General features: G+C 36.6%; 2 protein-coding genes, 1 non-coding gene and 1 pseudogene across 3 annotated transcripts in view; 1 reads left to right on the forward strand and 3 right to left on the reverse strand.

Moving 5' to 3' along the window:
- The first annotated feature begins 983 nt into the window (after positions 1 to 983).
- LOC132061533 (uncharacterized) overlaps positions 984 to 26,387 on the forward strand; it is a 29,939-nt pseudogene continuing 4,535 nt past the window's right edge.
- Positions 20,214 to 21,946, reverse strand: LOC132060033 (zeatin O-glucosyltransferase-like). The gene has a single exon (XM_059452892.1). It carries the CDS (start codon positions 21,834 to 21,836, stop codon positions 20,418 to 20,420), a length of 1,419 nt encoding a protein of 472 aa, XP_059308875.1. The 5' UTR covers positions 21,837 to 21,946; the 3' UTR covers positions 20,214 to 20,417.
- The window catches only part of LOC132060030 (nuclear pore complex protein NUP93A), a 43,171-nt gene continuing 40,193 nt past the window's right edge, over positions 23,410 to 26,387 (reverse strand). The window contains exon 16 of the mRNA XM_059452889.1: positions 23,410 to 23,763. The gene's annotated coding sequence lies outside the window, so the exon portion shown is untranslated. The remainder of the gene's footprint in view (positions 23,764 to 26,387) is intronic.
- Positions 25,112 to 25,219, reverse strand: LOC132061684 (U6 spliceosomal RNA). The gene has a single exon (XR_009416107.1). It is a non-coding gene; the product is annotated as a U6 spliceosomal RNA (small nuclear RNA).

The following is a 26,387-nucleotide window of genomic DNA, read 5'->3' on the forward strand; positions in this document are numbered from 1 at the left end:
ACTCTTACAGTATGAAATATCATGAGTGAAATTAAAACTTAATAAATACCACGAAATTTGTCTCTTTGTCTCTATATATAAGTGAAGAACTTATATACTCACAAATTCATAAAAATGTCATTATTTTTCTGTTTTATGATTTTCACCAAGTTGTAATTATTTATACTCCTATAATTTAGATCATGTTACGTTACAAAATGTTCAGTCACTTGTATCTCTGTGATATTTGATAATTCTCCCGCCAAACTTCTTTCCTCATAAATAATTTTGTGTTTAAAAATTATCTAATTAGGGGATTAAGTAACTTAAATAACTATTAAGACTTACCAACAATACATATTTAACATGTCACAGAATTATACTAATTACATAGAAAAAATATGATACAAATTATACTTTCCAAATTAAGATTATTATTACTTATATATCTCGAGTTAAGCCCGGGCCTCATGCAACTAGTGTATAATATAATTAGGTATTTCTTCTCTTCTTTTTTTCGTTGAAGGCCATCTTAAAGTTTCTTTCTCCGTTGAAAGCCATCAGCCACCTAACAAGCTTCTCGTTTTTTTAACGCATTTTAGTTTTCAACTTAAGCGCCTCTTTCTTCAAAGTAAATGGTTGCTAAAAGAAGTAATTGCTATGGTCAAGAATCAACGAAAATGTCAGCCCACTTTGGTCTAGTGGTAAGAGCGACGACTTTGGTCTAGTGGTAAGAGCATAATAAGTGACATGTGAGGTAAGGATGTAGACAAAAAATTGATATTTAAGCAAGAGTAAAGGGACACGCTCATTATCCACCGAGTTTTGACCCATGCATCACTAGACCGCGAGGACTTGGAGAGGATGTCTTAATGATACTTTGTATCTCGTGTGCTTATGAAGAAATGATTAATCTATAGAACATTAAAACCTCAAATACAGCACCGTGTTAATCCACATTGCAGAAAACAATACTTACTAGTAGTAGTTACAATATATCCTCGCTTACCTCCATACATTTTCAAAGGTCTGAATTTGCTATCCTATCCTCTTACATAAATGCACACTGACACATAATTCAAGTAAGTTAAAAGCAGTGGCGAGTTCAATTCAATTTGCTTTAATTGTTCAATTTATAAACACTTCAAGAACTACTTTTTATGGATGTTAATCAAAATTTCCAAGTAGTTACGTTGAAGAAATACAAAAAGGTTGAATATATAACCCTGCTTCTTCCATGTCACAAGCTCAATCAGGAGACAAGGAGGATCCGACAGAAGTACGAAATTCCGATCTTTCTACTTCCATGTGTAGCTATGAAAATTTACCAAACCGTGAACTGGACAACTTGAAACAAGATCATGAAGTAGTTATAGTCATGGTTCATTTCCATCTCAAGGCCATCTTAACCAACTTCTCCAACTTTCATGTTTAATCTCCTCCTATGGTCTTCCTGTCTACTATGTTGGCTCAGCCACGCATAATCGTCAAGCCCGAATTCGAGCCAATGCCTTAAATCCTTTGGACATAGCCAAAATCCACTTTCATGACCTCCCAACTCCTGAATTTGCCTCATCTCCACCTGACATTAATTCCTTAAGCAAATTCCCGTCACATCTTCAGCCATCATGGTATGCTTCTATGCTTCTTCGCGAGCCCATTGCTTCTTTCTTACGCGGTATCTCCTCAAAATCAGGACGAGTTGTCGTTGTGCATGATTCTTTAATGTCCTACAATGTTCAAGATGTTTCTTCCTTGCCCAATGCGGAATCCTATATATTTAATTGCATTTCAGTGTTCACTTTGTACTGTTTCATATGCTTATTTTATGGGATGTCTGACCAACTTGGAGAAGAATTGCTTAAAAAGCTACACTCCCCTGAAGGAGTTATGCCAGATGAAGTCAGGGACTTCACAACTTCTCAGAATCCATATATACATATTAGATCAGGTGATATCCATAATACAAGCAAAGTAATTGAAGGCAAGTTTCTTGATGTGCTGGCACAAGCAGAAATTAATCAGAACAAGAAAAAATGGGCATTTGGACCAATTCTACCTACTAAACTCGATCATATCTCAAATAGGAACAATATATGCTTGGAGTGGCTGAACAAACAACCTCCGAGATCAGTTATTTATATATCTTTTGGAACAACAACTTCATTCTCTGATAGAGAAATCAAGGAGCTCGCGGTGGGATTAGAACAAAGCAAACAGAAGTTCCTATGGGTGTTGAGAGATGCCGATAGAGGAGATATCTGTTACGTCCCAAAATACCCGCTAGACGTGATTGGCACCCAGCAAACACCACCCGCCAGGCGAACCATATATCATACTCTTAATCATTTATAAAAGCACTAAAAGAAAATAAGTGCAGGTCCAACAACGTTATTAATGATAAAAATGCGAAATAGTCGCCAACCAAATCCATAATCGATTTATGAAAACCAATCAACGCTAAGATAAAAAGAATCTCTAGCCCACATCCCACGCTAAGACCATGAAGCATCTAACAGAGTTACATGAGTTTGAGTGTCGGGCATGTAAACCCAAAATAAAAGAAATAACTAGAAATAAACTAGATAAAGCTGAAATGGCTGCCTCCACGAACAATGCGGTGGCTCACCTCAGCAACAGAATCCACTCACGAAGTCTTCAATTACCAGCCTCGTTCTCAACGACAAGATTACGGGACATGCAGGTAAGGAGTGAGTTATACATAAATATAACCCAGTAAGATCCTTGACCCGCCACTTCAAATACCCCTGGAACAAGTGTTAGAAAATACAAACACACAACAAGTACAAAAATATTATGCACATGAATATATCATTATATAATAGCAACCAAGGTCCAAACCACTGTTTATCAAATATATTATATATCTCAACACAATTTACACTACGAACCGTCATAAGTGACAGTTAAAGAATTAGTCAACACTATGAATCCACGGCAACATACACAATGTGCCAAATATGTCAGGAAGCATACACAATGCTAAGGGAGGCATACACAATGCCCCAATATCATCAAGAAGCATACACAATGCTAAGGGAAGCATACACAATGCCCCAATATAATCAAGAAGCATACACAATGCTAAGGGAAGCATACACAATGCCCCAATATCATGGCTCACAGCTATATCACATCACAAAATAATTTATAAAGAGAGTTTTGGATTATTTGAAAATAAAGTATATGCGGCTGGCCTTAAGGACCACCGATTCTGCCAAGCACACGCTCGTCCCAACACATGGACCAGGCAGAGAAAACATATTTTTAAAACGGGTTTTGAAAAGCAAGTACCCAAAGCTTAAAGTCTCACTTACCTCAAATTCACAATTCAAGCACACTTTCCAATAAATCAAAACTGCGTTCTCGAGTCTCCGTTTTCTCTCAAACTACACAAAAATAGATTTAGAATGGTCAAAACCCTTAGGGTAAACCACTTCTATATTTTTAGAGGCTTAAACGGTTAAAGTCAAATTTTAAAGGACGAAAACGCCCTCTGGTCAATGTGTTCAAAACCCGACAAGACATATGTTTTCGGGAAGGCCTTAACGAGAGGATTCCAACGATATATAGAAGTCTAAAATCCGACACTATTTGCACTTTCAAATCAATGATTTTGATTGAGAACCCTAGAGCTAAACTTTCTCCATTCCTCAAAATATTCCCATGTTTTCACCATAAAGATTCACCTAATAATTATGTAACAAACTTAAATAAAAGTTTAGAGTCATTACCTTGATGAGTTGGGTGGAAAATCTTTATTTTTCTCCTCTCCCTTCCTCTCTTTTTCTCCCTTTCTTCTACTGCGTTTTTTTTTTCCTTTTTGCTTCTGCGTTTTTTTGCCTCTGTTACAGTGGCTTGCTTTTCCTTTTTAAAAACATTCTTCTCTTTTCTTTCAAATTGGAAACCCTTCCTTTTTAAATTGTTTTTTTTTCTTTTCCTTTTTGGGCTTGGCCCACTAAATTCCTTATTTTCTATTTATTTTTTTTAATACTAATTACGAATTTCTTTTTTTTTTTTTAAATTCCTTTTAGCTAAAATTACCAATTAAACCCTTATTAAAAAAATTGGGTTATTACATTCTCCACCACTTAAAATAACGTTCGTCCTCGAACGGATCTAGATCATACATGTCTCGTCAAATAAATGAGGATATTTATCTCGCATATCCGCCTCAGATTCCCAAGTAGCCTCCTCGGTTGGATGATTACGCCACAACACTTTGACTGAAGCTACCTTCTTTGACATCAATTGTCGCACTTGCCTATCAAGAATAGATATCGGACCCTCCTCATAAGTCAAATTTTCATCGAGCTCCACATCCTCTGGCTGAATCTTATGGCTATCATTACTAACATATCGTCTTAGCATAGACACGTGAAATACAGGATGAACAACAGACAATCTCGGAGGTTAAGCAAGTCTATATGCCACCAACCCAATTCAATCCAAAATCTCATAAGGACCAATGTATCTAGGACTCAACTTACCTTTCCGACCGAATCTCATAACTCCTTTCATAGGGGATACTTTTAGAAAGACTTTTTCCCCCTTCGTGAACTCCACATCACGTACTTTCTTATCTCGCATAGGACTTTTGTCCGTTTTGTGTCCGTCCGAAGCCGTTTTCGTATCAATGCAACTTTTTCCAAGGCTTGCTGAACCAAATCTGGACCTAATAGTTGTGCTTCGCCCGGTTCGAACCATCCAACTGGTGAACGACACCTACGACCATAAAGAGCCTCAAAACGCACCATCCGTATACTCGATTGGTAGTCCGTTATTATAAGCAAACTCGCGCTAAAGGCAACCGATCGTCCCAATGGCCACCAAAATCAATCGCGCAAGCTCTAAGCATGTCCTCTAAAATCTGAATAACTCGCTCGATCGTCCATCGCCTTGGGATGAAAAGTCGTACTCAACTCGACTCCGCGAACCCAACGACTTCGAAAAGACTTCCAAAACTCAACAAGAATTGTGCACCTCGATCGTATATTATAGAAATAGGCACACCATGAAGTCGTACTATCTCACGGAGGAAAATATTTGCTAACCGCTTCGCGGTATGAGTAACCCAAATCGGTATAAAATGAGCGATTTGGTGAGTCTATCCACAATCACCCGCATTGAGTCATGTTTCTTGAAAGTATTCGGTAAACCAACTACCAAATCCATCGTAATCCTTTCCCACTTCCACTCTGGGATAATCAAGTTTTGCATTACTCCGCCGGGTTTTTGATGTTCATATTTGACCTGCTGACAATTTAAGCAACTTGTCACATGTTTCAAAATATCAGCCTTCATACCTTTCCACCAATATAATCCACGCAAGTCTTGGTACATCTTCGTAGCACCTGGGTGGATGGAGTATCGCGAGCTATGAGCCTCTTCAAGAATTAGTTGCTTCACATCACCCACCATAGGAATACACAGTCTACCATGACAACGTAACACACCTTCGCCATCAATAGAGAATGACTTAACGCCCCCATTTTGCACTCGATCTCGCAGCCTAGCAAGACGGGATCTTCATATTGGCAAGCCTTGACTTGCCCCACTAAGGACGATTGTGCCACCATAATCGCAAGTAACCCATCCCCGTACCGTATGATCAATCCGAACTCCGCGGTTGGCTAATGCCCGAATATCCTTAGCCATAGGTCGTTCTTCGCAGTAAATCGGCCAAGCCCATGACTTTCTACTCAAGGCGTTCGCCACCACATTCGCCTTACAAGGATGATACAAAATAGTAAGATCATAATCTTTAAGTAACTCTAACCACCGTCGCTGTCTCAAATTCAAATCTCTTTGCTTGAATATGTATTGCAAACTCTTGTGATCAGTATAGATTTCACTCGGCTCACCATAAAGATAGTGACGCCAGATCTTGAGTGCAAATACTATTGCGGCCAAATCTAAGTCATGAGTTGGATAATTCTTCTCATGTTTCTTTAGCGGTCGAGACGCATAAGCTACCACTTTACCATTCTGCATCAAGACACAACCCAACCCGACTCGAGATGCATCACAATAAATGGTGAAACCGCCCTCATCAGTAGGTAAGGTCAAAATCGGAGCCGTAGTCAATGCAGTCTTTAATTTCTGAAAGCTTTCTGAACATCCATCTGACCGTTGGAATACCACACCTTTTTGAGTTAAACGTGTCAATGGAGCAGCTATCTTCGAGAAACCCTCCACAAATCTTCTGTAATATCTAGTTAGTCCCATAAAACTGCGTATCTCTGTGGGAGTAGTGGGTTGAGGCCAATCTCGAACTGCTTCAATTTTCTTTGGATCAACTTAAATCCCATCTCGGGACACCACGTGTCCTAAAAAGGAAATCGTGCTCAACCAAAACTCACATTTTGAGAACTTGGCATAAAGCTTTTGTTCCTTAAGTGTCTGTAGCACAATTCTCAAGTGTTGTCCATGCACCACTCCGAGAGTAGACCAAAATATCATCAATGAACACAATCACAAAATGGTCTAAGTATGGCTTGAATACCCTGTTCATGAGGTCCATAAATGTTGCGGGGGCATTAGTCAGCCCGAATGACATCACCAAAAATTCGAAGTGCCCATATCTTGTCCGAAAAGTATCTTTGAGATGTCGTCGATTTTGATTCTCACCGATGATAACCTGATCTCAAGTCGATTTTGGAAAAATGAGTAGCACCCTGTAGCTGATCAAACAAATCATCAATACGAGGCAATGGATACTTATTCTTGATAGTCGCCTTGTTCAGTTGCTCGTAGTCAATGCACATTCTCATCGTGCCATCTTTCTTCTTCACAAATAACACAGTGCACCCCAAGGCGATACACTAGGCCTAATGAACCCCTTATCAAGTAGCTCTTGGAGTTGAGCCTTCGCCTTCTCTCAACTCACTGGAGCCATACGATATGGAGGAATAGAGATAGGTTGAGTCCCTGGAACTAAATCAATGCTGAACTCGATTTCTCTCATCGGGGGTAGGCCGGGTAAATCTTCAGGAAAAACATCCGCAAATTCGCGAACAACAGGGACACTATCAATAGTAACATTCTCCGCTCGAGTATCATGAACGGTGGCAATAAAACCCAAACACCCATGGTTAATCATTCGGCGTGCCTTTACATAAGATATTATTTTTCCTTGAGTCACAGGAGTCATGCCTTTCCACACTAAAGGTTCTCCAGGAAAATTAAAACGTATAAGCTTAGCATAGCAATCAACCGATGCATAACATGATGCCAACCAATCCATGCCCATAATCACATCGAAAGCGGACATCGGTAACACACATAGATCAACTACGGTGTCCCTGCCCTGAACAGATATCACACAATCTCTATAAACTCTATCCACTAATATACTCTCCCCCACTGGGGTTTCTACTACATATGGCACATTAATAGACTCAACTCCCCGTTCTAAGAATATAGCAAAAGAAGGAGATACATACGAATACGTAGAACCGGGATCAATAAGAGCATATCCACCATGAGAACCAATTGTAATAATACCTGTGACTACCGCATTAGATGCCTCGACATCCCGTCCGGTCATAGCAAAGAATCTTCGCGGTCCTCCCCTCCCCGAGCAACCCGTGCACCCCCGTCGTCCCCGTCCACGAGCACCCCGGGAGCGGTCCTAGGGCCGAATCCGACCCCCGTATAGCCGTAGTAGTTTCCCGCGGGCCGTGTAAGTAGCTCGACTAGCACCGAAATTTCCTTTAGGACAAAATTTAGCAATATGCCCCTTTTCACCACAAGTAAAACAAGCCCCATCCGCCCCAAAGCAACGACCACCGTGATTTCTACCACGCTTAGAACACCTCGGATGATAACCTCGACCGATATGAGCTATTACCCTTCCTCCGCATCCGCCGGCCCCGTCTAGCCGAATAACCACTAGAAGACCGCACCACCGATTCCGACCGAGTAGATCCGGACCGCCCACGATAAAAACCACTCTTGCCCCCGTATGGAGCACCACTAAACCCACTCGTGTTACGTGACTTTTTGCTTTCACGCTCAACTTTGTCCATCTCTAGATAGACTCGTAACGGAGCAAAGTCAACTACATCTGAATAGGTACCATATCGCACATCTCGTACCACAGGACCACGATAGCGATGCTCAAGTCCATCCACAAATCGTCTCACCTTCTCTCTCGGATCCTCTACCAAATAAGGTACATACCTGGATAAATCTATAAACTTGGCCTCATATTCTGTAACGGTCATAGTTCCCTGCCGCAAATTATTAAACCGACGTCTCATGTCATCTTGCTTGCTTAATGGAATAAACCTGTCCTTAAACAGTGCTAAAAATTCTGACCAAGTAATAGGTGGTAACCCTGCTTGTCTACCTCTCTGAATCGAAATCACCAAGACTCGCACCCGAGAATAAGAAAGTGGCAAATTCCACACCACGAGCCTCCTTCACCCCCAACGTAGTCAATATCTTTTCACAACGATCAATGAACTTCTGAGGTTCAATAGAAGTTGGTGAAGCATCAAACTCTGGTGGCTTAAGATCCATGAAATTCTTAAACTCCTTAGATTACCTCGCGTCCGGACAACCCGTCGAGGGGCCAACCGAGGTGTCCGATTAGCCGCAACATTCAACCGAACTTGAGCTTGTGCTTGTGAAGTAGCCTGAGGACCTGGAATTCCACCATGATTAGGCGCCAATGCCTCCAACACATTCAATAATCTGGTCACCACATCTGCGGGCATAGCAATAGTAGGGGCAGCAGCTGGTGCCGGTGGAGTGTTCTGAACCACTTGTTCCCCGCACTTCGCTTCCGACGCAACTCGGGCCGACCCCCATTCACAACTTCAAAGCCGAGAAGTGGCTTGAGTCCTAGTCTGAGCTCTAGTCTGATGAGCACTAGCTTGTCTACCACCGCGGGTAGCACTCTGTCCAAAGACCACGTTTAGCAGATGAAGATGCGCGTTTCTTAGCCATCTGCGAAATAAATATTACAAGGTTAAACTTGATTCAACTCACGCACGAACAAGGAATGAAAGAAGGGAAAACTTCCTAGATGTCCAGTAGCCTCAAGGTCATAAGTATGGGCGCCTACATACCCATGAACAAGACTCTACTAAACACTGCTCCATGACCCGGGACTTAAAGCCTAGGCTCTGATACCAACTTTGTCACGTCCCAAAATACCCGCTAGACGTGATTGGCACCCAGCAAGAACACTACCCGCCAAAGTAACCATATATCATACTCTTAATCATTTATAAAAGCACTAAAAGAAAATAAGTGCAGGTCCAACAACGTTATTAATGATAAAAATGCGAAATAGTCGCCAACCAAATCCATAATCGATTTATGAAAATCAATCAACGCTAAGATAAAAAGAATCTCTAGCCCACATCCCACGCTAAGACCATGGAGCATCTAACAGAGTTACATGAGTTTGAGTGTCGGCATGTAAACCCAAAATAAAAGAAATAACTAGAAATAAACTAGATAAAGCCGAAATGGTCGCCTCCACGAACAATGCGGTGGCTCACCTCAAGAATGCAATCCACTCACGAAGTCTTCAATTACCAAAATTTCGTTCTCAACGACAAGATCCGCATGGACATGCAGTAAGGAGTGAGTTATACATAAATATAACCCAAGAAGATCCTTGACCCGCCACTTCAAATACCCCCGGAACAAGTGTTAGAAAATACAAACACACAACAAGTACAAAAATATTACGCACATGAATATATCATTATATAATAGCAACCAAGGTCCAAACCACTGTTTATCAAATATATTATATATCTCAACACAATTTACACTACGAACCGTCATAAGTGATAGTTAAAGAATTAGTCAACACTATGAATCCACGGCAACATACACAATATGCCAAATATGTCAGGAAGCATACACAATGCTAAGGGAGGCATACACAATGCCCCAATATCATCAAGAAGCATACACAATGCAAAGGAAGCATACACAATGCCCCAATATAATCAAGAAGCATACACAATGCTAAGGGAAGCATACACAATGCCCCAATATCATGGCTCACAGCTATATCACATCACAAAATAATTTATAAAGAGAGTTTTGGATTATTTGAAAATAAAGTATATGCGGTTGGCCGAAGGACCACCGATTCTCGCGCACACGTTCGCCCCAACACATGGACCAGGCAGAGAAAATATATTTTTAAAACGGATTTTGAAAAGCAAGTACCCAAAGCTTAAAGTCTCACTTACCTCAAATTCACAATTCAAGCACACTTTCCAATAAATCAAAACTGCGTTCTCGAGTCTCCGTATTGCCTCAAACTACACAAAAAATTTAGAATGGTCAAAACCCTTAGGGTAAACCACTTCTATATTTTTAGAGGCTTAAACGGTTAAAGTCAAGTTTTAAAGGACGAAAATGCTCTCTAGTCAATGTGTTCAAAACCCGACAAGACATATGTTTTCGGGAAGGCCTTAACGAGAGGATTCCAACGATATATAGAAGTCTAAAATCCGACACTATTTGCCCTTTCAAATCAATGATTTTGATTGAGAACCCTAGAGCTAAACTTTCTCCATTCCTCAAAATATTCCCATGTTTTCACCATAAAGATTCACCTAATAATTATGTAACAAACTTAAATAAAAGTTTAGAGTCATTACCTTGATGAGTTTGGGTGAAAATCTTTATTTTTCTCCTCTCCCTTCCTCTCTTTTTCTCCCTTTCTTCTACTCGCTTTTTTTTTTTTCCTTTTGCTTCTCGTTTTTTTTTTGCCTCTCGTTTTTGGCTTGCTTTTCCTTTTTAAAAACATTCTTCTCTTTTCTTTCAAATTGGAAACCCTTCCTTTTTAAATTGTTTTTTTTTCTTTTCCTTTTGGGGCTTGGCCCACTAAATTCCTTATTTTCTATTTTTTTTTTAAATACTAATTACGAATTTCTTTTTTTTTTTTAAATTCCTTTTAGCTAAAATTACCAATTAAACCCTTATTAAAAAAATTGGTTTATTACAATATCTTTACCGGAAAAGCTAGAAGACACTACTAAAAACAAGCTATTTACCTACACGGGTTACCGAGGGACAAATTTGATGTCACTATTCCGAGTTACTTTGCCACCGCGTCCCTCGGAAAAGTCAAATATTTTAATTTTTAATTATTTTTTAAAGATACCGAGGGATGACTCGGTAAATTATTTGACTTTTTTAAAGTCAACATTTATTTGACTATACCGAGGACTCTATCGGTACATAATAAAAACAATTAAAATTTCCGAGAGAGACCTCGGTAATATAAATATAAATATTTTGAATTTCTTTTTTTTCCGTACCGAGGGACACCATCGTATGTTAATAAAAAATAAATGAAAATTAAATAAAATGTACCGAGGGAGTCTCTCGATAGAGTAGATATAATTATTTTGAGTTTTCTTTTTGAAATTACCGAGGGATGTCTCTTGGTAAATTAAATATGTAAAATTGATTATTTAATAAATAATTATTTTATATTTTTTAAATAAAAATAGCGATGGTGTCAATTGGTAAGTCCCTCGGCAATTGTTTAAAGTTTTTTTTTTTTTTTTTTCGCTATATTACATTTCTAGACTTATCATAAGAAAATTAACTAGTACCACTTATTTATTTTACCGAGTAAAAGTGTATAGTGATAGCACTCTAAAGAATGTTATAAGTGATAAGTTTAAAAAGTGATAGTATAAATAGAAGTGTTCTTAGTGGCATCCTTAATAAAAGTTAATGATTGTTTAGCTTATAAATTGACAATGGTTAAAGTGTGTTGTATTAGAAGTATTGTTTAGTAATGTTAGTGATTGATAAGTCTATTATATAATAATTCTAGTAAGTAGAAGTATATTAGTGGTATTCTTAAGTAATACTGATTGATTAACTTATAAATCGATAATTACACTAAGTAGTCTATAGTGCATGAGTGGTATTTTTAAGAAATATCATTGATTGATTAGCCTATACGTCAATAATTACAGTACGTGAAATTGTATTTGTGATATTAATCTATTATGTTACAACTACTTAATGTGTCCGAATGATTATTAAAGATCCGTAACAAAGTCTTAATATCATTAAAATGTCGATTAAAAAAATTATACAAAGATGGCAGCTCATCGTTTCCTCTATTTAATTATCGCTACCATTACGACATCTCCCATCATTATCAATTATTGTCACCGCCACCATTATTAATCGTCACTACTCACAACCACCGCCATTATCAATTACTATAATCAACGTACAATGCCACTAGTCACTATTTACAATCATCACCACCAACCACCATTTTTACAACACACCATCGTTCATGACTACCCGCAATCACCACAATCAATACCACTATATATCGTCTATCACCGTCATCCTTCACCACTATGTATCGTCAATCACCGTCGTCATTTACCAACATTATTATTAGCTATCACTATCAATCACCACCACCAACTACTACCAAGATTCATTACCACTAGCTACTACCTACAATACCACCATTAGCCGACACCATCTTCATTGACACCTACAAGACCACCTCTAGTATTGCCACCACACCAAATTTCTTCATATAATATTTTAAAAAATATTTTATTGATAACATATTAGATTCATTTTGTATTGTATTAAATTTCATACTAATTTTTTTTAAAATAAAGACATATTTTACACATTCGATATTGTAAAGCAAACCGTCTTAACTCTTAATAATGTAGTATTCGACCTTAACACAATATCTTAGTATTCATATGTGTATTTAGATTGGTACATATATATTCTTAATGCATATCTTAAATATTAAGATATGCGTTTAGATTTTGACGTCTTAATTTTCATATAAACAAATGAGGCCTTAGTTATTTTGAGAAAACAATATTATGAAAAAAATTGTATAAGTTTAGTCATTCTTGATTTGTTTGGAGATAATTTGGTTTGACATTCCCAAACAAAATTTTATTTTCACTCTTTTATAATAAATTCATCTTTTATTAAAACAATCTCAATTTTGTCTTCACAAATATATAATATATCTTTTGTTAAGTTAAAATTTTATTCAACTCGGTGATTCGATCTAAAATAGGCTAATTTGAGTTATCAATTTGTTTAAAGTAAATTGTTTTGCAAGTTTTCTACAAAATTTGATGGTTATTATCTAAATTTAATATTTTTATTTACTTATTATCTCAAAGATTATAAATAGTTTAATACCCCCTCCGTTTCAATTTATATGAACTTATTTTTTTATTAGTCCATGCTAAAAAGAATGATCTCGTTGTATAATTAGAAACAATTTACCTTTATGCAATGATTTATAGCCACATAAAATATATGTGACTCATTTAACATCACAAGTTTAAAAGCTTTCTCTATTTTTTAAAATTTCATATAAAATCAAATGGTTCACATAAATAAACGGAGAGAGAGTATATACATTCCATTACCCATCCCTATTTGTGTTAAAAAAAAAATTAAAAAACTAAAGCTAGAATAAAAGAAACTTAGGCGCTAGAACTCGAAAAAGTTGGGGGAAAAAAACAACAGCGAGAACTTAGGCGCCATTTATTTTAGCTAAAAGAAAAATAGAGCACTTTTAACCTAATCATTCCATTTCCCCAAACAAACATTCGGAGGCAAAATTCATTCACAGGACTACAGAGAATGAGGACTACGTAGAATCATTTGTGCTGCTCTCTTCTCAACGGCGCCACTTCAATCACAAAAAATTCTCAATGGCGCCACTTCAATCACGAACAGAGGAAAGCTAAGAGACATGAATTAGTTTGAGAATACAGGCGTAAGATACCCAATTTGTGGAATTGGAAGCAACACTGAACACAAAGCAAAAAAATTGACTTTGCAATTTCAAAGTGGAGACAAAGTTACGGTTTTTTCTATATTCTTGAAGAGGTAAGGTTTATTATTTGAAGTCATTAATTACCGCAATTATTTTGAAGGAATTTGAAGTATTCTCACTTAAAATTTGTCATCTTTCTAGATTTTAATAGGAAATATCTTGATTTCATATGTTGCTTAAATTTCTTTTTTATGTGCAAAGATATAATTTTCAAACATTTTAGGCTTATGCTAAATGAATTCTGATTTGGGGTTTTTTTGTGAGAGTATTTTCAGATTTGCTGTTTTTTTTTTTTTTTTTTTTTTTTTTTTTTTTTGGCTTAGCTTTAAATTGCCATAGGGTTTAGTTTTCTTTCTAGAAGGTCCAAATAGAGGGAAAAGGATAGCTAGGATTCATATTATTTATCGGACTAGTTTTGATTGAAGCATTTGTTGTTTGTGTAATCGTATTTAGAAGCTTTTCTATGAGATCTTCCCCCAAGCCCCTTGTTTTTAATTTGGAAGAATAAGATCAATTTCCTCTTTGAAATTCTAAAGAACAACTTATTTTTAAACAAAATGAAAAGCCTAAAACACTATTTATTTTGAAATGGAATGATCATCTATTTTGAAAACGATGTCAACTCTTCATCATGTAATCTTTTAAATATTAAGTATGCATGAAATTGTATATCGAATTTGGTTTATTTACTACATCACTAAAGTCAGTGTGTACTAGATGTAGAATTACTCTCTGCATCTTAAACTATTCATATGGATTTGTTATTTGTATATATAGATGGACAATGAACATCGCGGATGGATGTATGATAGGGTGTTACCTAATCGACGGGGTTGAGGGATGAATTTAAGCAAGGCGTTGAGGGGTTTATTAATCGTGCAAATTTATTTTGTCAAAAGGATGGGACAATTAGGTGTCCTTGTGCAGATTGCAATTGTATAAAGTGGTTAAAACACCGAGGATGTTAGGGCCGATCTTTGTAGTAAGGGTTTTATGGACGACATTATGTTTGGACTAGTCATGGAGAAATTGAGGGTAGTGCATAATATTTGCAATCATAGTTTTGTTGTTCAAATAGTGAAGATGACAAAGAGGTTAATCTTAACCTATGTTATTATTTATGTATTTTGCCAACTCTTGATTGAGATTGCTAAATTACGTTATCTTCGGTAGCTTAACATGTAATATGCAAAAGCATTTTCCATTTGATTAACGAGGGAAGATTTTTTAGTATCCATCTTCCTTTTTTCAAATATTATTTTCTAATTATTGAGATTAGTTTTAAAATTGTTGTTTTGCCCTTCTAGGCCTCCAATTTTTCCTTCGCGACGCTAAAGGGTGAATGAACACTAATTGTCTTTCATGTTTAAGCCCCGAGTTTTCCAAACTACTTTTACTTAAAAATAACTAAAAACTTAACTTTGACTGAGAATATTACCTTTTTACTTAAACACAACTCAAAAGTACCGCCCTTCGGTCTAATTTTGTTTCTTAAACATTTAATGTTTGTTTATTTGTTTGCATGTTCAACTATAAAATGTGTTTCATTTGAATTATATATATATATATTTTTTTAACTTTTTAAGGGAAACTTTTAGTAATGCCTTAGCTAAAAGTGTGTCCCATAAAACACTTAATGCCTGATATCATCGACAAAGCTTAGTCTTTTGTCAAATACACTAAAATATTCAAGTAATGTAAAATATGGTAGAGCTTTCTATTAGTTGTGTTTTTTGGAAGTATAGTTTAGTTTAGAAAGATAGTCGTAAGCATTTTATGTCTCATTTGTTAGTAGCAGCAGTTTTTGTTTTCCACTTTGGTTTATTCTATGGACACAAAATGGAGATCACTGGATTCAGGGTTATAAAATCAGAACTTCCTTAGAAGTCTGATATATTAGCAGTTAGACACAAGGCAATTTGAGTATTTTTACTGATATCTGTCTACTTTTTTTTTTTTTTTTTTGCTTAGTAAAGTAGGTGGAATTTCAACTATTGATAGCACTTTTTACATAGACAAAATGATATTAAGCTGAAATCATAGCTCTAGGAGCTTTGAATCCAAGCAGAAGACAAGTAATGAAGTAAACCGTGACCTTATGCTTGAGCCTTCGAAATAATAAAGCTCTTTCTCCTTTCCAATGGAAAACTGCTATAAATATTTTCTTCATGAAAGTCTCGCTCTTCACTTCTTGGCCTTATCACATTTGTTTTCTCCATCTTCCACCGAATCTCCCAAAGAAGTGGATAGCTCCTCAAGAACACTCTTCTATTATTGTAATCTTCGTTAAACTTCTTGATCCCGCTCCATTTTCCTTTTACTATCCGTCTCCGCTATAATATTACACGGTAGTTTTTTGTTGTTGCTAGACCCGTAACAGGGGAAAAGTAGAGGTTAATCTTACCTATCACATTATTATTTATGTATTGGCCAAGGAGAGTTGTAAAACGTTATCTTCGGTAGCTTAACATGTAATATGCAAAAGCATTTTCCATTTGATTAACGAGGAAGATTTTTAGTATCCATCTTCCTTTTTCAAATATGAGATTGTCCTGCCTCCAATTTTTCTCAACCGAATGAACACTAATTGTCCCGGCTTTTACTTAAACACAACTAAAAAAAGTCGCATTTTTTACTTAAACACAACTAAAAGTCCCCTCCTCGGTTCCGAGCAGAACATAACTTTTACTTATATATATATATTTTTTAAAAGTAATGCCTTAGCTAAAAAGTGTGTCCCATAAAACACTTAATTACTTACACTTAACACAAAATATTCTAAAAGTCCTATTAGTTGTGTTTTTGGAAGTATAGTTTAGTTTAGAAAGATAGTCCCTTTTATGTCTCATTTGTTAGTACTTTTTGTTTTCCACTTAACACAAAATGGAGATCTATTCGGGGGTTATAAAATCTAAAGAAGTCCACAAGGCAATTTGAGTATTTTTACCTGGTAAAGTTTTTCAGTCAACATAACAAAATAAAAAATCATAGCTCTAGGAGCTTTGAATCCGGAGGGAAGTGGCTTTATGCTTGAGCCTTCGACTTTTCTCCTTTCCAATGGAAGCATATATATATATTTTTTTAACTTTTTAAGGGAAACTTTTAGTAATGCCTTAGCTAAAAGTGTGTCCCATAAAACATAACTAAAAGTATGCCCCATAAGGCGTAAGTTTTCCTTAAGGTATAAACTAAAGTTTGCCTTATAAGGCAAAATTTAATAGGCAAACTTTTTTTATTGTGACCCGGTTGAACATAACTTTGTGAAGGATATATATATATATATTTTTTTAACTTTTTAAGGGAAACTTTTAGTAATGCCTTAGCTAAAAGTGTGTCCCATAAAACATAACTAAAAGTATGCCCTTAAGGCCCGCATACTTATGCCAAATTTAATAGTTTTATGCCCATAAGGCATAAGTATGCCCAGTTATGCCAAGTAGCATAACTTTGGTAATTCCTTCACAAGTGTATGCCGTTGGGGGCATAGCGAAATTTAACTCTGCCTTGCGAATTTTTTTTAAATTTTTGACTGCGTGTGGGTTCGAACCTGGAACCTATGGGTTTTAGCCGAAGGGCAAAATTTAAAGATTTCAAATATGAGGGGCAAAATTTAAAGACCACCCCAAACGAAGGGCAATTCTGCGAATTGCCCGTTTAATTCAAAAGCATGGCCCAAGAGTATAAAAACATAATATAAATTGTAATGTTTTCATAAAAAAATTAAAATACATACACATATATATACAAATTTAATTTTTAACATAATATATAAAGTCGGTTTGGTTCGGTTTTTTTTTCGGTTTTTTAAGACTTGAAACCAAAACCAAACCAAATATAGTCGGTTTTAAATTTAAAAACCAAACCAAATCAAACCAAATAAATGTCGGTTTTTTTTCCGGTTCGGTTTGGTTATCGGTTTGGTTCGGTTTTTCGGTTTTTCGTGTTCAAATTTAAGTCCCCAAATATGAAGCCTATCTGTTGTGTATATTTTTCCCTGTATTGCAATGTAAAGTATAAAGATCCATTTTGGCATACTGTTTATTTATATACTAAAGTTTACTTTTTATGTAGAATCGGTATATTCAAGCGATGGAGGAGCTCACTAGAGTCGACGACCGATGATCAAGGCAATACAATCATGCCATCGGAGGAACAAACTATCTCCGTTGGTTGGACGTGGTCGGCGGCGTGACGAAGGGAAGAGCATACGGCCTTTGCTCCGAGAAGAACTTTCACCGCCTCCACCGTGGATTGCAAGGTATAGGAAGTTCGCCACCGTGTCAAATGAGCGAACTTGAGGAGATGCGACACGAACTTCGGAACTTGCTAGGAATTATGAGGAGGAACGTAAGAAAAGGTTGGAGGAGGAGCGACGTAGGATAAATCTTGAGTCGATGTCAAAGAACTCAAGAATCGTGTGTAACCTCATCAAGTTGCCTCGCTCTCCGCCCCCGAGCCCCGATCACGATGATGGTGAGGATGTAGAGGATGAGGAGGATCGGGGGGGGGGGCACGGAGAGGCCGAAATGGAGTATTAGGTGTCCGTTGTTATTTTTGTTCTAACTTATGTTATTTTGGATTGTTTGAAGTCTAGTGGGATGGTATATGTTTGGATAACATTGACGTTGGTTGGATTCGTACGTTTTTTGTTGGCTTAATTTTAATGTTTGAATTATTTTGATGTGTTTTTATTATTGTTTTGATGGTGTTGTTGGATGCGTTTCGATTCTTATTGAATCAGCTATTGAGATGTTTTTATAACGGGTGCTACGAAAAAATAGGCAATGCTTGCCAAAATATTACCGTAAATATTGAGGGACTTACCGATACGCCCTCGGTAACATGTGTAATTGTAAATCTCATTTTCGTGTGACCGAGGGACGTCCCTCATTATTTTTCAACTATCAAAGTGCTTTTCATTTAGCTTACCGATGGACATTCCTCGGTAAAATGAAAAATCTAATTGTGAAATATTTATATTTATCGAGGGTTGTCCCTCGGTGTATTTAAAAATTTAATTTGATTAAAATTAATATACCGATTGCCGTCCCTCGCAAATGATATATCAATATTATATATATTTTTTAAGTATCGAGAGTCGTCCTCGGTATATTTAATTTTGCTTCAATATGATGGAAGGGAAGTACCGAGGGATGTGTGAGGGTCTCCATCGGTATTTGCCGAGAGTGTCCCTCGGTATTATTTACCAACGGTCAAATTCCCTACGAGCCTAGTACCGATGGTGTCCCTCGGTAAATCCTGTTTATCGATGGACGTCCCTCGGTAAATTCCCTAGGTAAATCAGGATTTTTTAGTAGTGAGAGTTGAGCTGCCAGAAGGGTTTGAGGAAAGGGTTTGAGGAAAGGGTAAAAGAAGTAGGCTTAGTGGTAAGAGAATGGGCACCACAACCAGAAATCTTGGCTCATTCGTCCACAGGCAGGTTCATGAGTCATTGCGGATGGAATTCTTGCATAGAGAGCATTACTATGGGAGTGCCGATAGCTGCTTGGCCTATGCACTCTGACCAACCAAATAATGGTTTCTTGGTGACTGAAATATTGAAAATAGGCCTGCTTGTTAGAGAGTGGGAGAAACGCGAGGAGCTAATAAGTGCATCCACCATTGAGAATGTCGTGAGCAAATTGATGGCATCAGAAGAAGGTGACAGGATTAGGAAAAGAGCAGAAGAATTGGGAGAAGCCGTAAGGCGGTCCACAGAGAAAGGGGGTGTTTCTCGAATAGAGTTGGATTCTTTTATCGCGTATATCACAACTCACAAGATAGAATTGCTTTTCACCAGAATTTTAAAGTTTTTTGGTTACTTTTCATATTCATTTAAGTTAACCTGTCACTTATCTACTTCTTGGCTCAGACTAGTTTATACTAACTTATACTTCTTTGATCTTGGAATGTTCAGTATCTGACTTTTTATGGCTATCAGTCAGATGATTGCTTTGTGTTCCTCTCTTAACAGATAACTAATTTGGTTCTAACTATGCAGAATACAGGGTTCATGGGGAGAATGATCTTTGAATACATTTCTCAGTTGTTTGCATATGCTAAATTTGTTGTCTCCATATGTCCTATATTAGACTGTTTTATGACAAAAGGCTTTGTCCATAGATTCCTATGTCCGTCGAAAGGTTTATTATAAAACAGTTGACACTTGTTCTCTAGAACTTCTTAGGAATGAACATGATTAAAAATACAAAAAAATCTTACCTATGTGCTTTGAACTTGTGATACTTACAAAATCTCTTTTTACATATATACTTCTGATAAAAAAATATATTCTTGGGAAAAGTTTTATTATGTTACTAATTGTTCTTGTTAATTACTTTCACAAAGTATTCTTTAGGAATCTCAGATATTGCAGAACTGCACCCTTTCTTTGACTACCCGAGTTTGTCTACAAAATTATAATGAACATACATATATAATGAAATAGAAATTTTGGGCATGAACTTGTCTGAACCAAAAACAGAAATTCCTAACAACTAAAGAACATGATAAGGAAAAAAAGACTGAAGAAACAAGCAAGAACCCGTGCAACGTTATTGTGAAAAAAACGAGTCTATCTTGTGATATGGGCAATGAAAGAATCTAACTCCAGTTGAGAAGCACCCCCTTTCTCTGTGGACTCCCTTACTGCTTTACCCAATTCTTCTGATCTTTTCCTGGTCTCATCGCCTTCTTCTGATGCCATTAACTTCCCCACAACATTCTCAATGGTAGATGCACTTACCAACTCCTCGCGTTTCTCCCACTCCCTCACAATCAGGCCTATTTTCAAGATTTCCGTCACAAAGAAAGCATTAATTGGTTGTTCAGAGTGCATAGACCAAGCAGCCATAGGCACTCCCATAGTGATACTTTCTATGCAAGAATTCCATCCACAATGACTCATAAACCCACCCGTGGACGAATGAGCCAATATTTCTAGTTGTGGCGCCCATTTTCTTACCACTAACCCGACCCCCTTTACTCTTTCTTCAAACCCTTCTGGCAACTCAAATCTTCTAGCTTCCCCAGTAAAGATATCTCCTCTATCGGCATCTCTCAACACCCATACGAACTTCTGTTTGCTTCGCTCTAGTCCCATCGCTAGCTCCTTGATCTCTTCATCAGAAAATGTAGTTGACGAGCCAAAAGATACATAAAGAACAGATCTCAGAGGTTGGTTGTCAAGCCAATCCAAACATTTGTTTCTCTTATCTGATACATGATCTAGTTTAGTAGGTAGAATTGGTCCGATTGCCCATTGCTTCTTGTTTTGTGTATTAGCAAATTGTGCCATCAAATCAAGAGAACTACCTTCAAGTACTTTATTTGAATTGTACAAATCACCAGCTCTGATATCCTTATATTGAAGTTGAAAAGTTACTAACTTGTTGATCTCTTCTGGTGCATCAGCTTCAAGTGAAGGTAACTTTTTAAGTAAATCTTCATCAAGTGGAATAGGTATTCCCTTAGGTATGCATATGAAACAACAATGCATAAAGAAAACAGAAACACAGTTAAATATATAGGATTCAGCATTATGCAAGGAACTAACATCCTGAACATTATAGGACATTAAAACATCATGAATGACAACAACTCGTCTTGATTTAGACGAAATGTCTTTAAGGAACAAAGCAACGGGCTCGCGAAGAAGCATGGAAGCATTATAAGATGGCAGGAGTTGGGCTGGGAATTTACTCGAGGCGTTGGGGTCAGGTGCAGGGGAGGCAAAATCAGGTGTTGGGAGATCATGGAAGTGGATTTTGGCTATGTCTGCTGGATTTAAGGCGTTGGCTCGAACCCGAGCTTGAAGATTATGAGTAGCTGAGGCAACATAGTAGACAGGAAGATTATATAATGAGGAGAATATGCAGGCAAGTTGAAGAAGTTGATTGAGATGGCTTTGAGCTGGAAATGGAACCATGACTATAGCTACTTCATTATCTTGTTGTTTGGTCAAGTTCTGAAGATTCTCATTGCTGTTATCCATGGAGAAAAAACTGGTTCTGAGAGTTATATTCTCTTGGGAATTGAACTAAAGTAAACTGATGAAGACTTTGCTGGTTGCCTTACATAAAATTTGTATTGGAAGGGGTTACATATACATGCAAATATAAAGAACTCAAAGTCTGTCAGACTTTTCTTCTTGTCAAGATGCAAAGCTGCACATGTCAGGATACTCAAGATGCAAAGATGCACATGTCAAGATGCAAAGATGCACATGTACTTGTCGTATTTCATTATGTCATATACTATTATTAAAATTTACTCAATTGGATGAGGGGCAAAGGTGTAAATATACCTCTCAACTTTGTGATTTAGAGCAGATATCATAATTCTGAAAAGTGGTGTATATATACCCCTGCCATTATAAAATGGTGCAAATATACCCCTGCCGTTACAAAATGGTGCAAATATACCCCTGCTGTTACAAAATGGTGCAAATATACCCTTTTTCGCTGACGGAGTTTCTTTAAAAAAATCATTTAGGTTATTTTTTAATTAAAAAAAATGCCACGTGACCTTAAAAAAAAAGTCTACCCATTTTTTTTTAGTAGACATGCTTTTCTAAAGCCACATAGTAATTTTTTTTTCTGATGGGTCGGGTCTGGTTCGTTTAAAAAAATGGGTAGACTTATTTTTTTAAAGTCATGGAGATATTTTTTTAAACTATCCATACCCGACACACCAGAAAAAAAATTACCATGGGTTTAGAAATATATTTCTACTAAAAAAAAAATAGGTAGACTTTTTTTTAGTCACGTGGCATTTTTTTTAATTAAAAAATAACCTAAATGATCCAAGGTAGGAGTAAGGTCTGCGTACACTCTACCCTCTCCCGACCCCACTTTGTGGGATTACACTAGGTTTTTTGTTGTTGTTGTTGTTGTTCACCCTTAGTAGGGTATATTTGCACCATTTTATAACGGCAGGGGTATATTTGTACTATTTTGTAATGGTAGGGGTATATATACACCACTTTTGTAACGAGAGGTATATCTACTCTAAATCGCAAAGTTGAGGGGTATATTTGCACCTATTCCCTTGGATGAGAAATGGCATTGACTTATTTGACTGCCGTGCACTCCAAGTTCATTAATGCATTGCATCTATTGATATGTATAATATAATTTTCTTCTTCTTCATTTTTTTTTTTTTTTTTTTTTTTTTTTTTGGGTTGAGGGCCATCTTAAAGTTTCTTTCGCCATTGAAAGCCATCAGCCACCTAACAAGCTTCTCGTTTTTTTAACGTATTTTAGTTTTCGACTTAAGCGCCTCTTTCTTCAAAGTAAATGGTCGCTAAAAGAGTAATTGCTACGGTCAAGAATCAAAAAAAATGTCACCCCAACGACTTTGGTCTAGTGGTAAGAGCGACGACTTTGGACTAGTGGTAAAAGCATAATACGTGACATGTGAGTTAAGGGTGCAGATAAAAAATTGATATTTAAGCAAGGAAGAGTAAAGGGACATGCTCATTATCCACCGAGTTTTGACCCATGCATCACTAGGCCTCGAGGACTCGGAGAGAATGTCTTAATGATACTTTGTATCTCGTGTGCTCATCAAGAAATGATTAATCTATAGAACACTAAAACCTCAAATACAACACCGTGTTAATCCTCATTGCAGAAAACATTACGCCTACAGGACAAGACACTTCATCACTTATAAGCCTGTTACACTTATCATTAAGCACTAGAAAATTTCGAAACCAATGCACTGGCAATACTTTGCATCTGAGGTCAAAAGGAGAGACACACATCTTGACTGTCTTGCAGATTGCCATGGTGGACAACAATATCTGTGGTTCCAAGCAAAATCTAAGGATTCATTTACCAAAATTACACCTATAAGATGTAACGACTAAGCAAATACATCTTGGATGTCCGGCTATTACCACTTTCAACAGACTTGACCTGTTCAACTATCTTTGTACAATGTTGAACATCTAAAGTTAACCACAGCAAAGGCCGACTGTGCTTCTTCAACTTCACAAACTGCGAGCAACCTTGTCATACAGATCACGAGGCCAGTTCTGATTCAAATTGCTTGCGAGGAAGTTCACGATCTGCAGAACCAAATTCACATCAATTATCACAAGAAGTTTGGGTTAATAAATGATGAGAAACATTGTCCAGTATATGCATTGTCCAACATCACCAAAAGACCATCATCTTGAGTAACCCTATTTTTCAAAGAAACACTAACCCAAGTAAAGAATCTGTTGACATTTAGAAAATAAGAACAAATTCCCATAGATGCATTAGATAACATCTCAAGAAATAAACATCTTTTGGAAAAGAAAAACAAAAAGAACCAACACAACATCTTTAGAAATAAACACTGTATTAGCTGATATTTTTATCTGATTTAGTCAATGACATTCAGAAGCAAAAGCCTATGCAAACTGTAAACACATTGTTCATGATCGGTCTCTCATGTTATCTATAAACAAATATTGCTACATCTACATAGGAGGAATAAATTCCATCTCTCATTCATTCTCAGTAAATTAAACTTCAAGTGCACTATCAATGTATTACAATTGGTTTAACTGATATATCCTTATGAACTCAAAGCATTTAAAATGTTTTCCTGGATTCCAACTGGTCACTTAAAAAGAATACTATTAATCAGGGAAGAGTACATGTAAATTACATTTTTGATAGATAACAGCCAATGTACATTCTTTATTTTTTTAACCAAGTCGCTATTCAAGAGTTGTTTTCTTCGTTAGATTAGGTCTTCATCATATTTAGCTAAAATCTGAACTTAGCAATACATATCATGAAGGACAAACACATAACATAGCTGGAAATAATAAACAAAGTAGGCATAACACCAACGGGCACCTGAAGAATTTAAAATCAAATTGCACTACATTCACAGTCAAAGGAAATAGGAGAAAAGCCACTGAGCAAAGAGAAAGAAAAGGCAAAATGGAAGAAACTGAACATGAACATGTATGCTGTAAAAACAACCTTTGAAAATATGTGGTTCGTACCATAAAGAGAACGGGGGAAATTAAATGTCTTAATCCATCTTTTTCACCTGTCTTAATCTTTCCCACCCACTCCCTCTTAGTGATGGATTAAACTTTATCATCAACCTTGACTTCGTTATGGTCAATAAAAATCAGAAACAATAATATTAGTTTTGTTTTCTACTATTCTAAAGTCAGTCGTCTTTGGCCAAATTATATTGTATACGCACACTTATATGGACCCCCACATACGTTCACACCTTCTTTTTTTCTTTTTCTTTTTCTATTTGGACCATTTCTTGATTTGTACGTGTCATCCTTGTTCAGGAGCCATGTTAATCTTCTTTGCAACAAATTTTCTCAAGTATGGAAAATAAACTGTAAATCACAAAACAAATAAAGAAAAAATGAGTTATTTATCAAGATTGTGTGTACAATTTTGTATATTCCCTTGATTTATCTCTCTTAAAAAAATTGTGATTCGAGGGTCGTTAGTAGGTATTTCTCGAATGTTTGATAATTTGGACCTCCTTGAGATGTGTTTCTTTTTGGGTTCTACTTGGGATGCCTTCACCAACTTCGAAACTCCAATGCTCTAAATGTCTTCAGAAAGTAAACCTCTTATTTATTTGTACGGAGTAGACGTACAATGCAAGTGTAGTGAACTTTCTTGCCTAATTATGATTGATTCATGTGATTCATTAAGTTTATCACAAATGTTATGTGATACGGTTATTTGTGATTGGCCAAGACATATCAATTTAGACGCTTAACCACTTTTGATTGGTTTTTATTTTGATTGGGAGTTGCCACACATTTGAACATGTGACATCATCTTGTTGGTCTTGAATTTGATTGGGATGGCACGTCATTGAATACGTGGCATGAATTTGGGCCTTCAAAAAAAAAATGGACTTTGGGCTTGAAAACAATATAAATGGACTAATTTAATTTGTAAAGTCCAAAGTAATTATTCGACCCAAATAATTCAAGATTTAATCCAAATTTTGTATGGACCAAACTCAATAATTTTTACATGTCTACAGTATTATTCCAATTTTATAAGGGATTTATAATTCACACGCGATTCACCAAAAAATGTATATTTTTTCTTATAATTGAGTAGCACACGGTTTGTAACTCGGTGGATAATGGACTCGCTTCTCTACTCTTCTCCACTTAAATATCGAGTTTTTATCCACTGCAAAGTTCAAACTCGTAACCTGAGCCTAATGCACAAATCACATATTACGCTCCTACCCCTAAATCAAACCCCCACGGTATGGCAGGAAAAGCATTCAGTGCAGTCGTACTATGACAAGAATTTTGGAGTCTTGCACAGTTGCAAGAAAGTTCACATCAAATGACTTGGCCTCAGCCCAAAAGAAAACGACATGCACAAAAGCTAAGAAGAAGAACAACAAAATATGTGTAATGTATTGATCGAAAAAAAAAAAAAACTTTATTTGCACTGGATTTAAATTATATACAACAATATACGATAGTTTCACCATTGGTATAATTTAACCTGTTATAACAGGTTATATATCATTTCTT

This window comes from Lycium ferocissimum, chromosome 6 (assembly GCF_029784015.1).
Source record: "Lycium ferocissimum isolate CSIRO_LF1 chromosome 6, AGI_CSIRO_Lferr_CH_V1, whole genome shotgun sequence".
Taxonomy (NCBI): Eukaryota; Viridiplantae; Streptophyta; class Magnoliopsida; order Solanales; family Solanaceae; genus Lycium; species Lycium ferocissimum.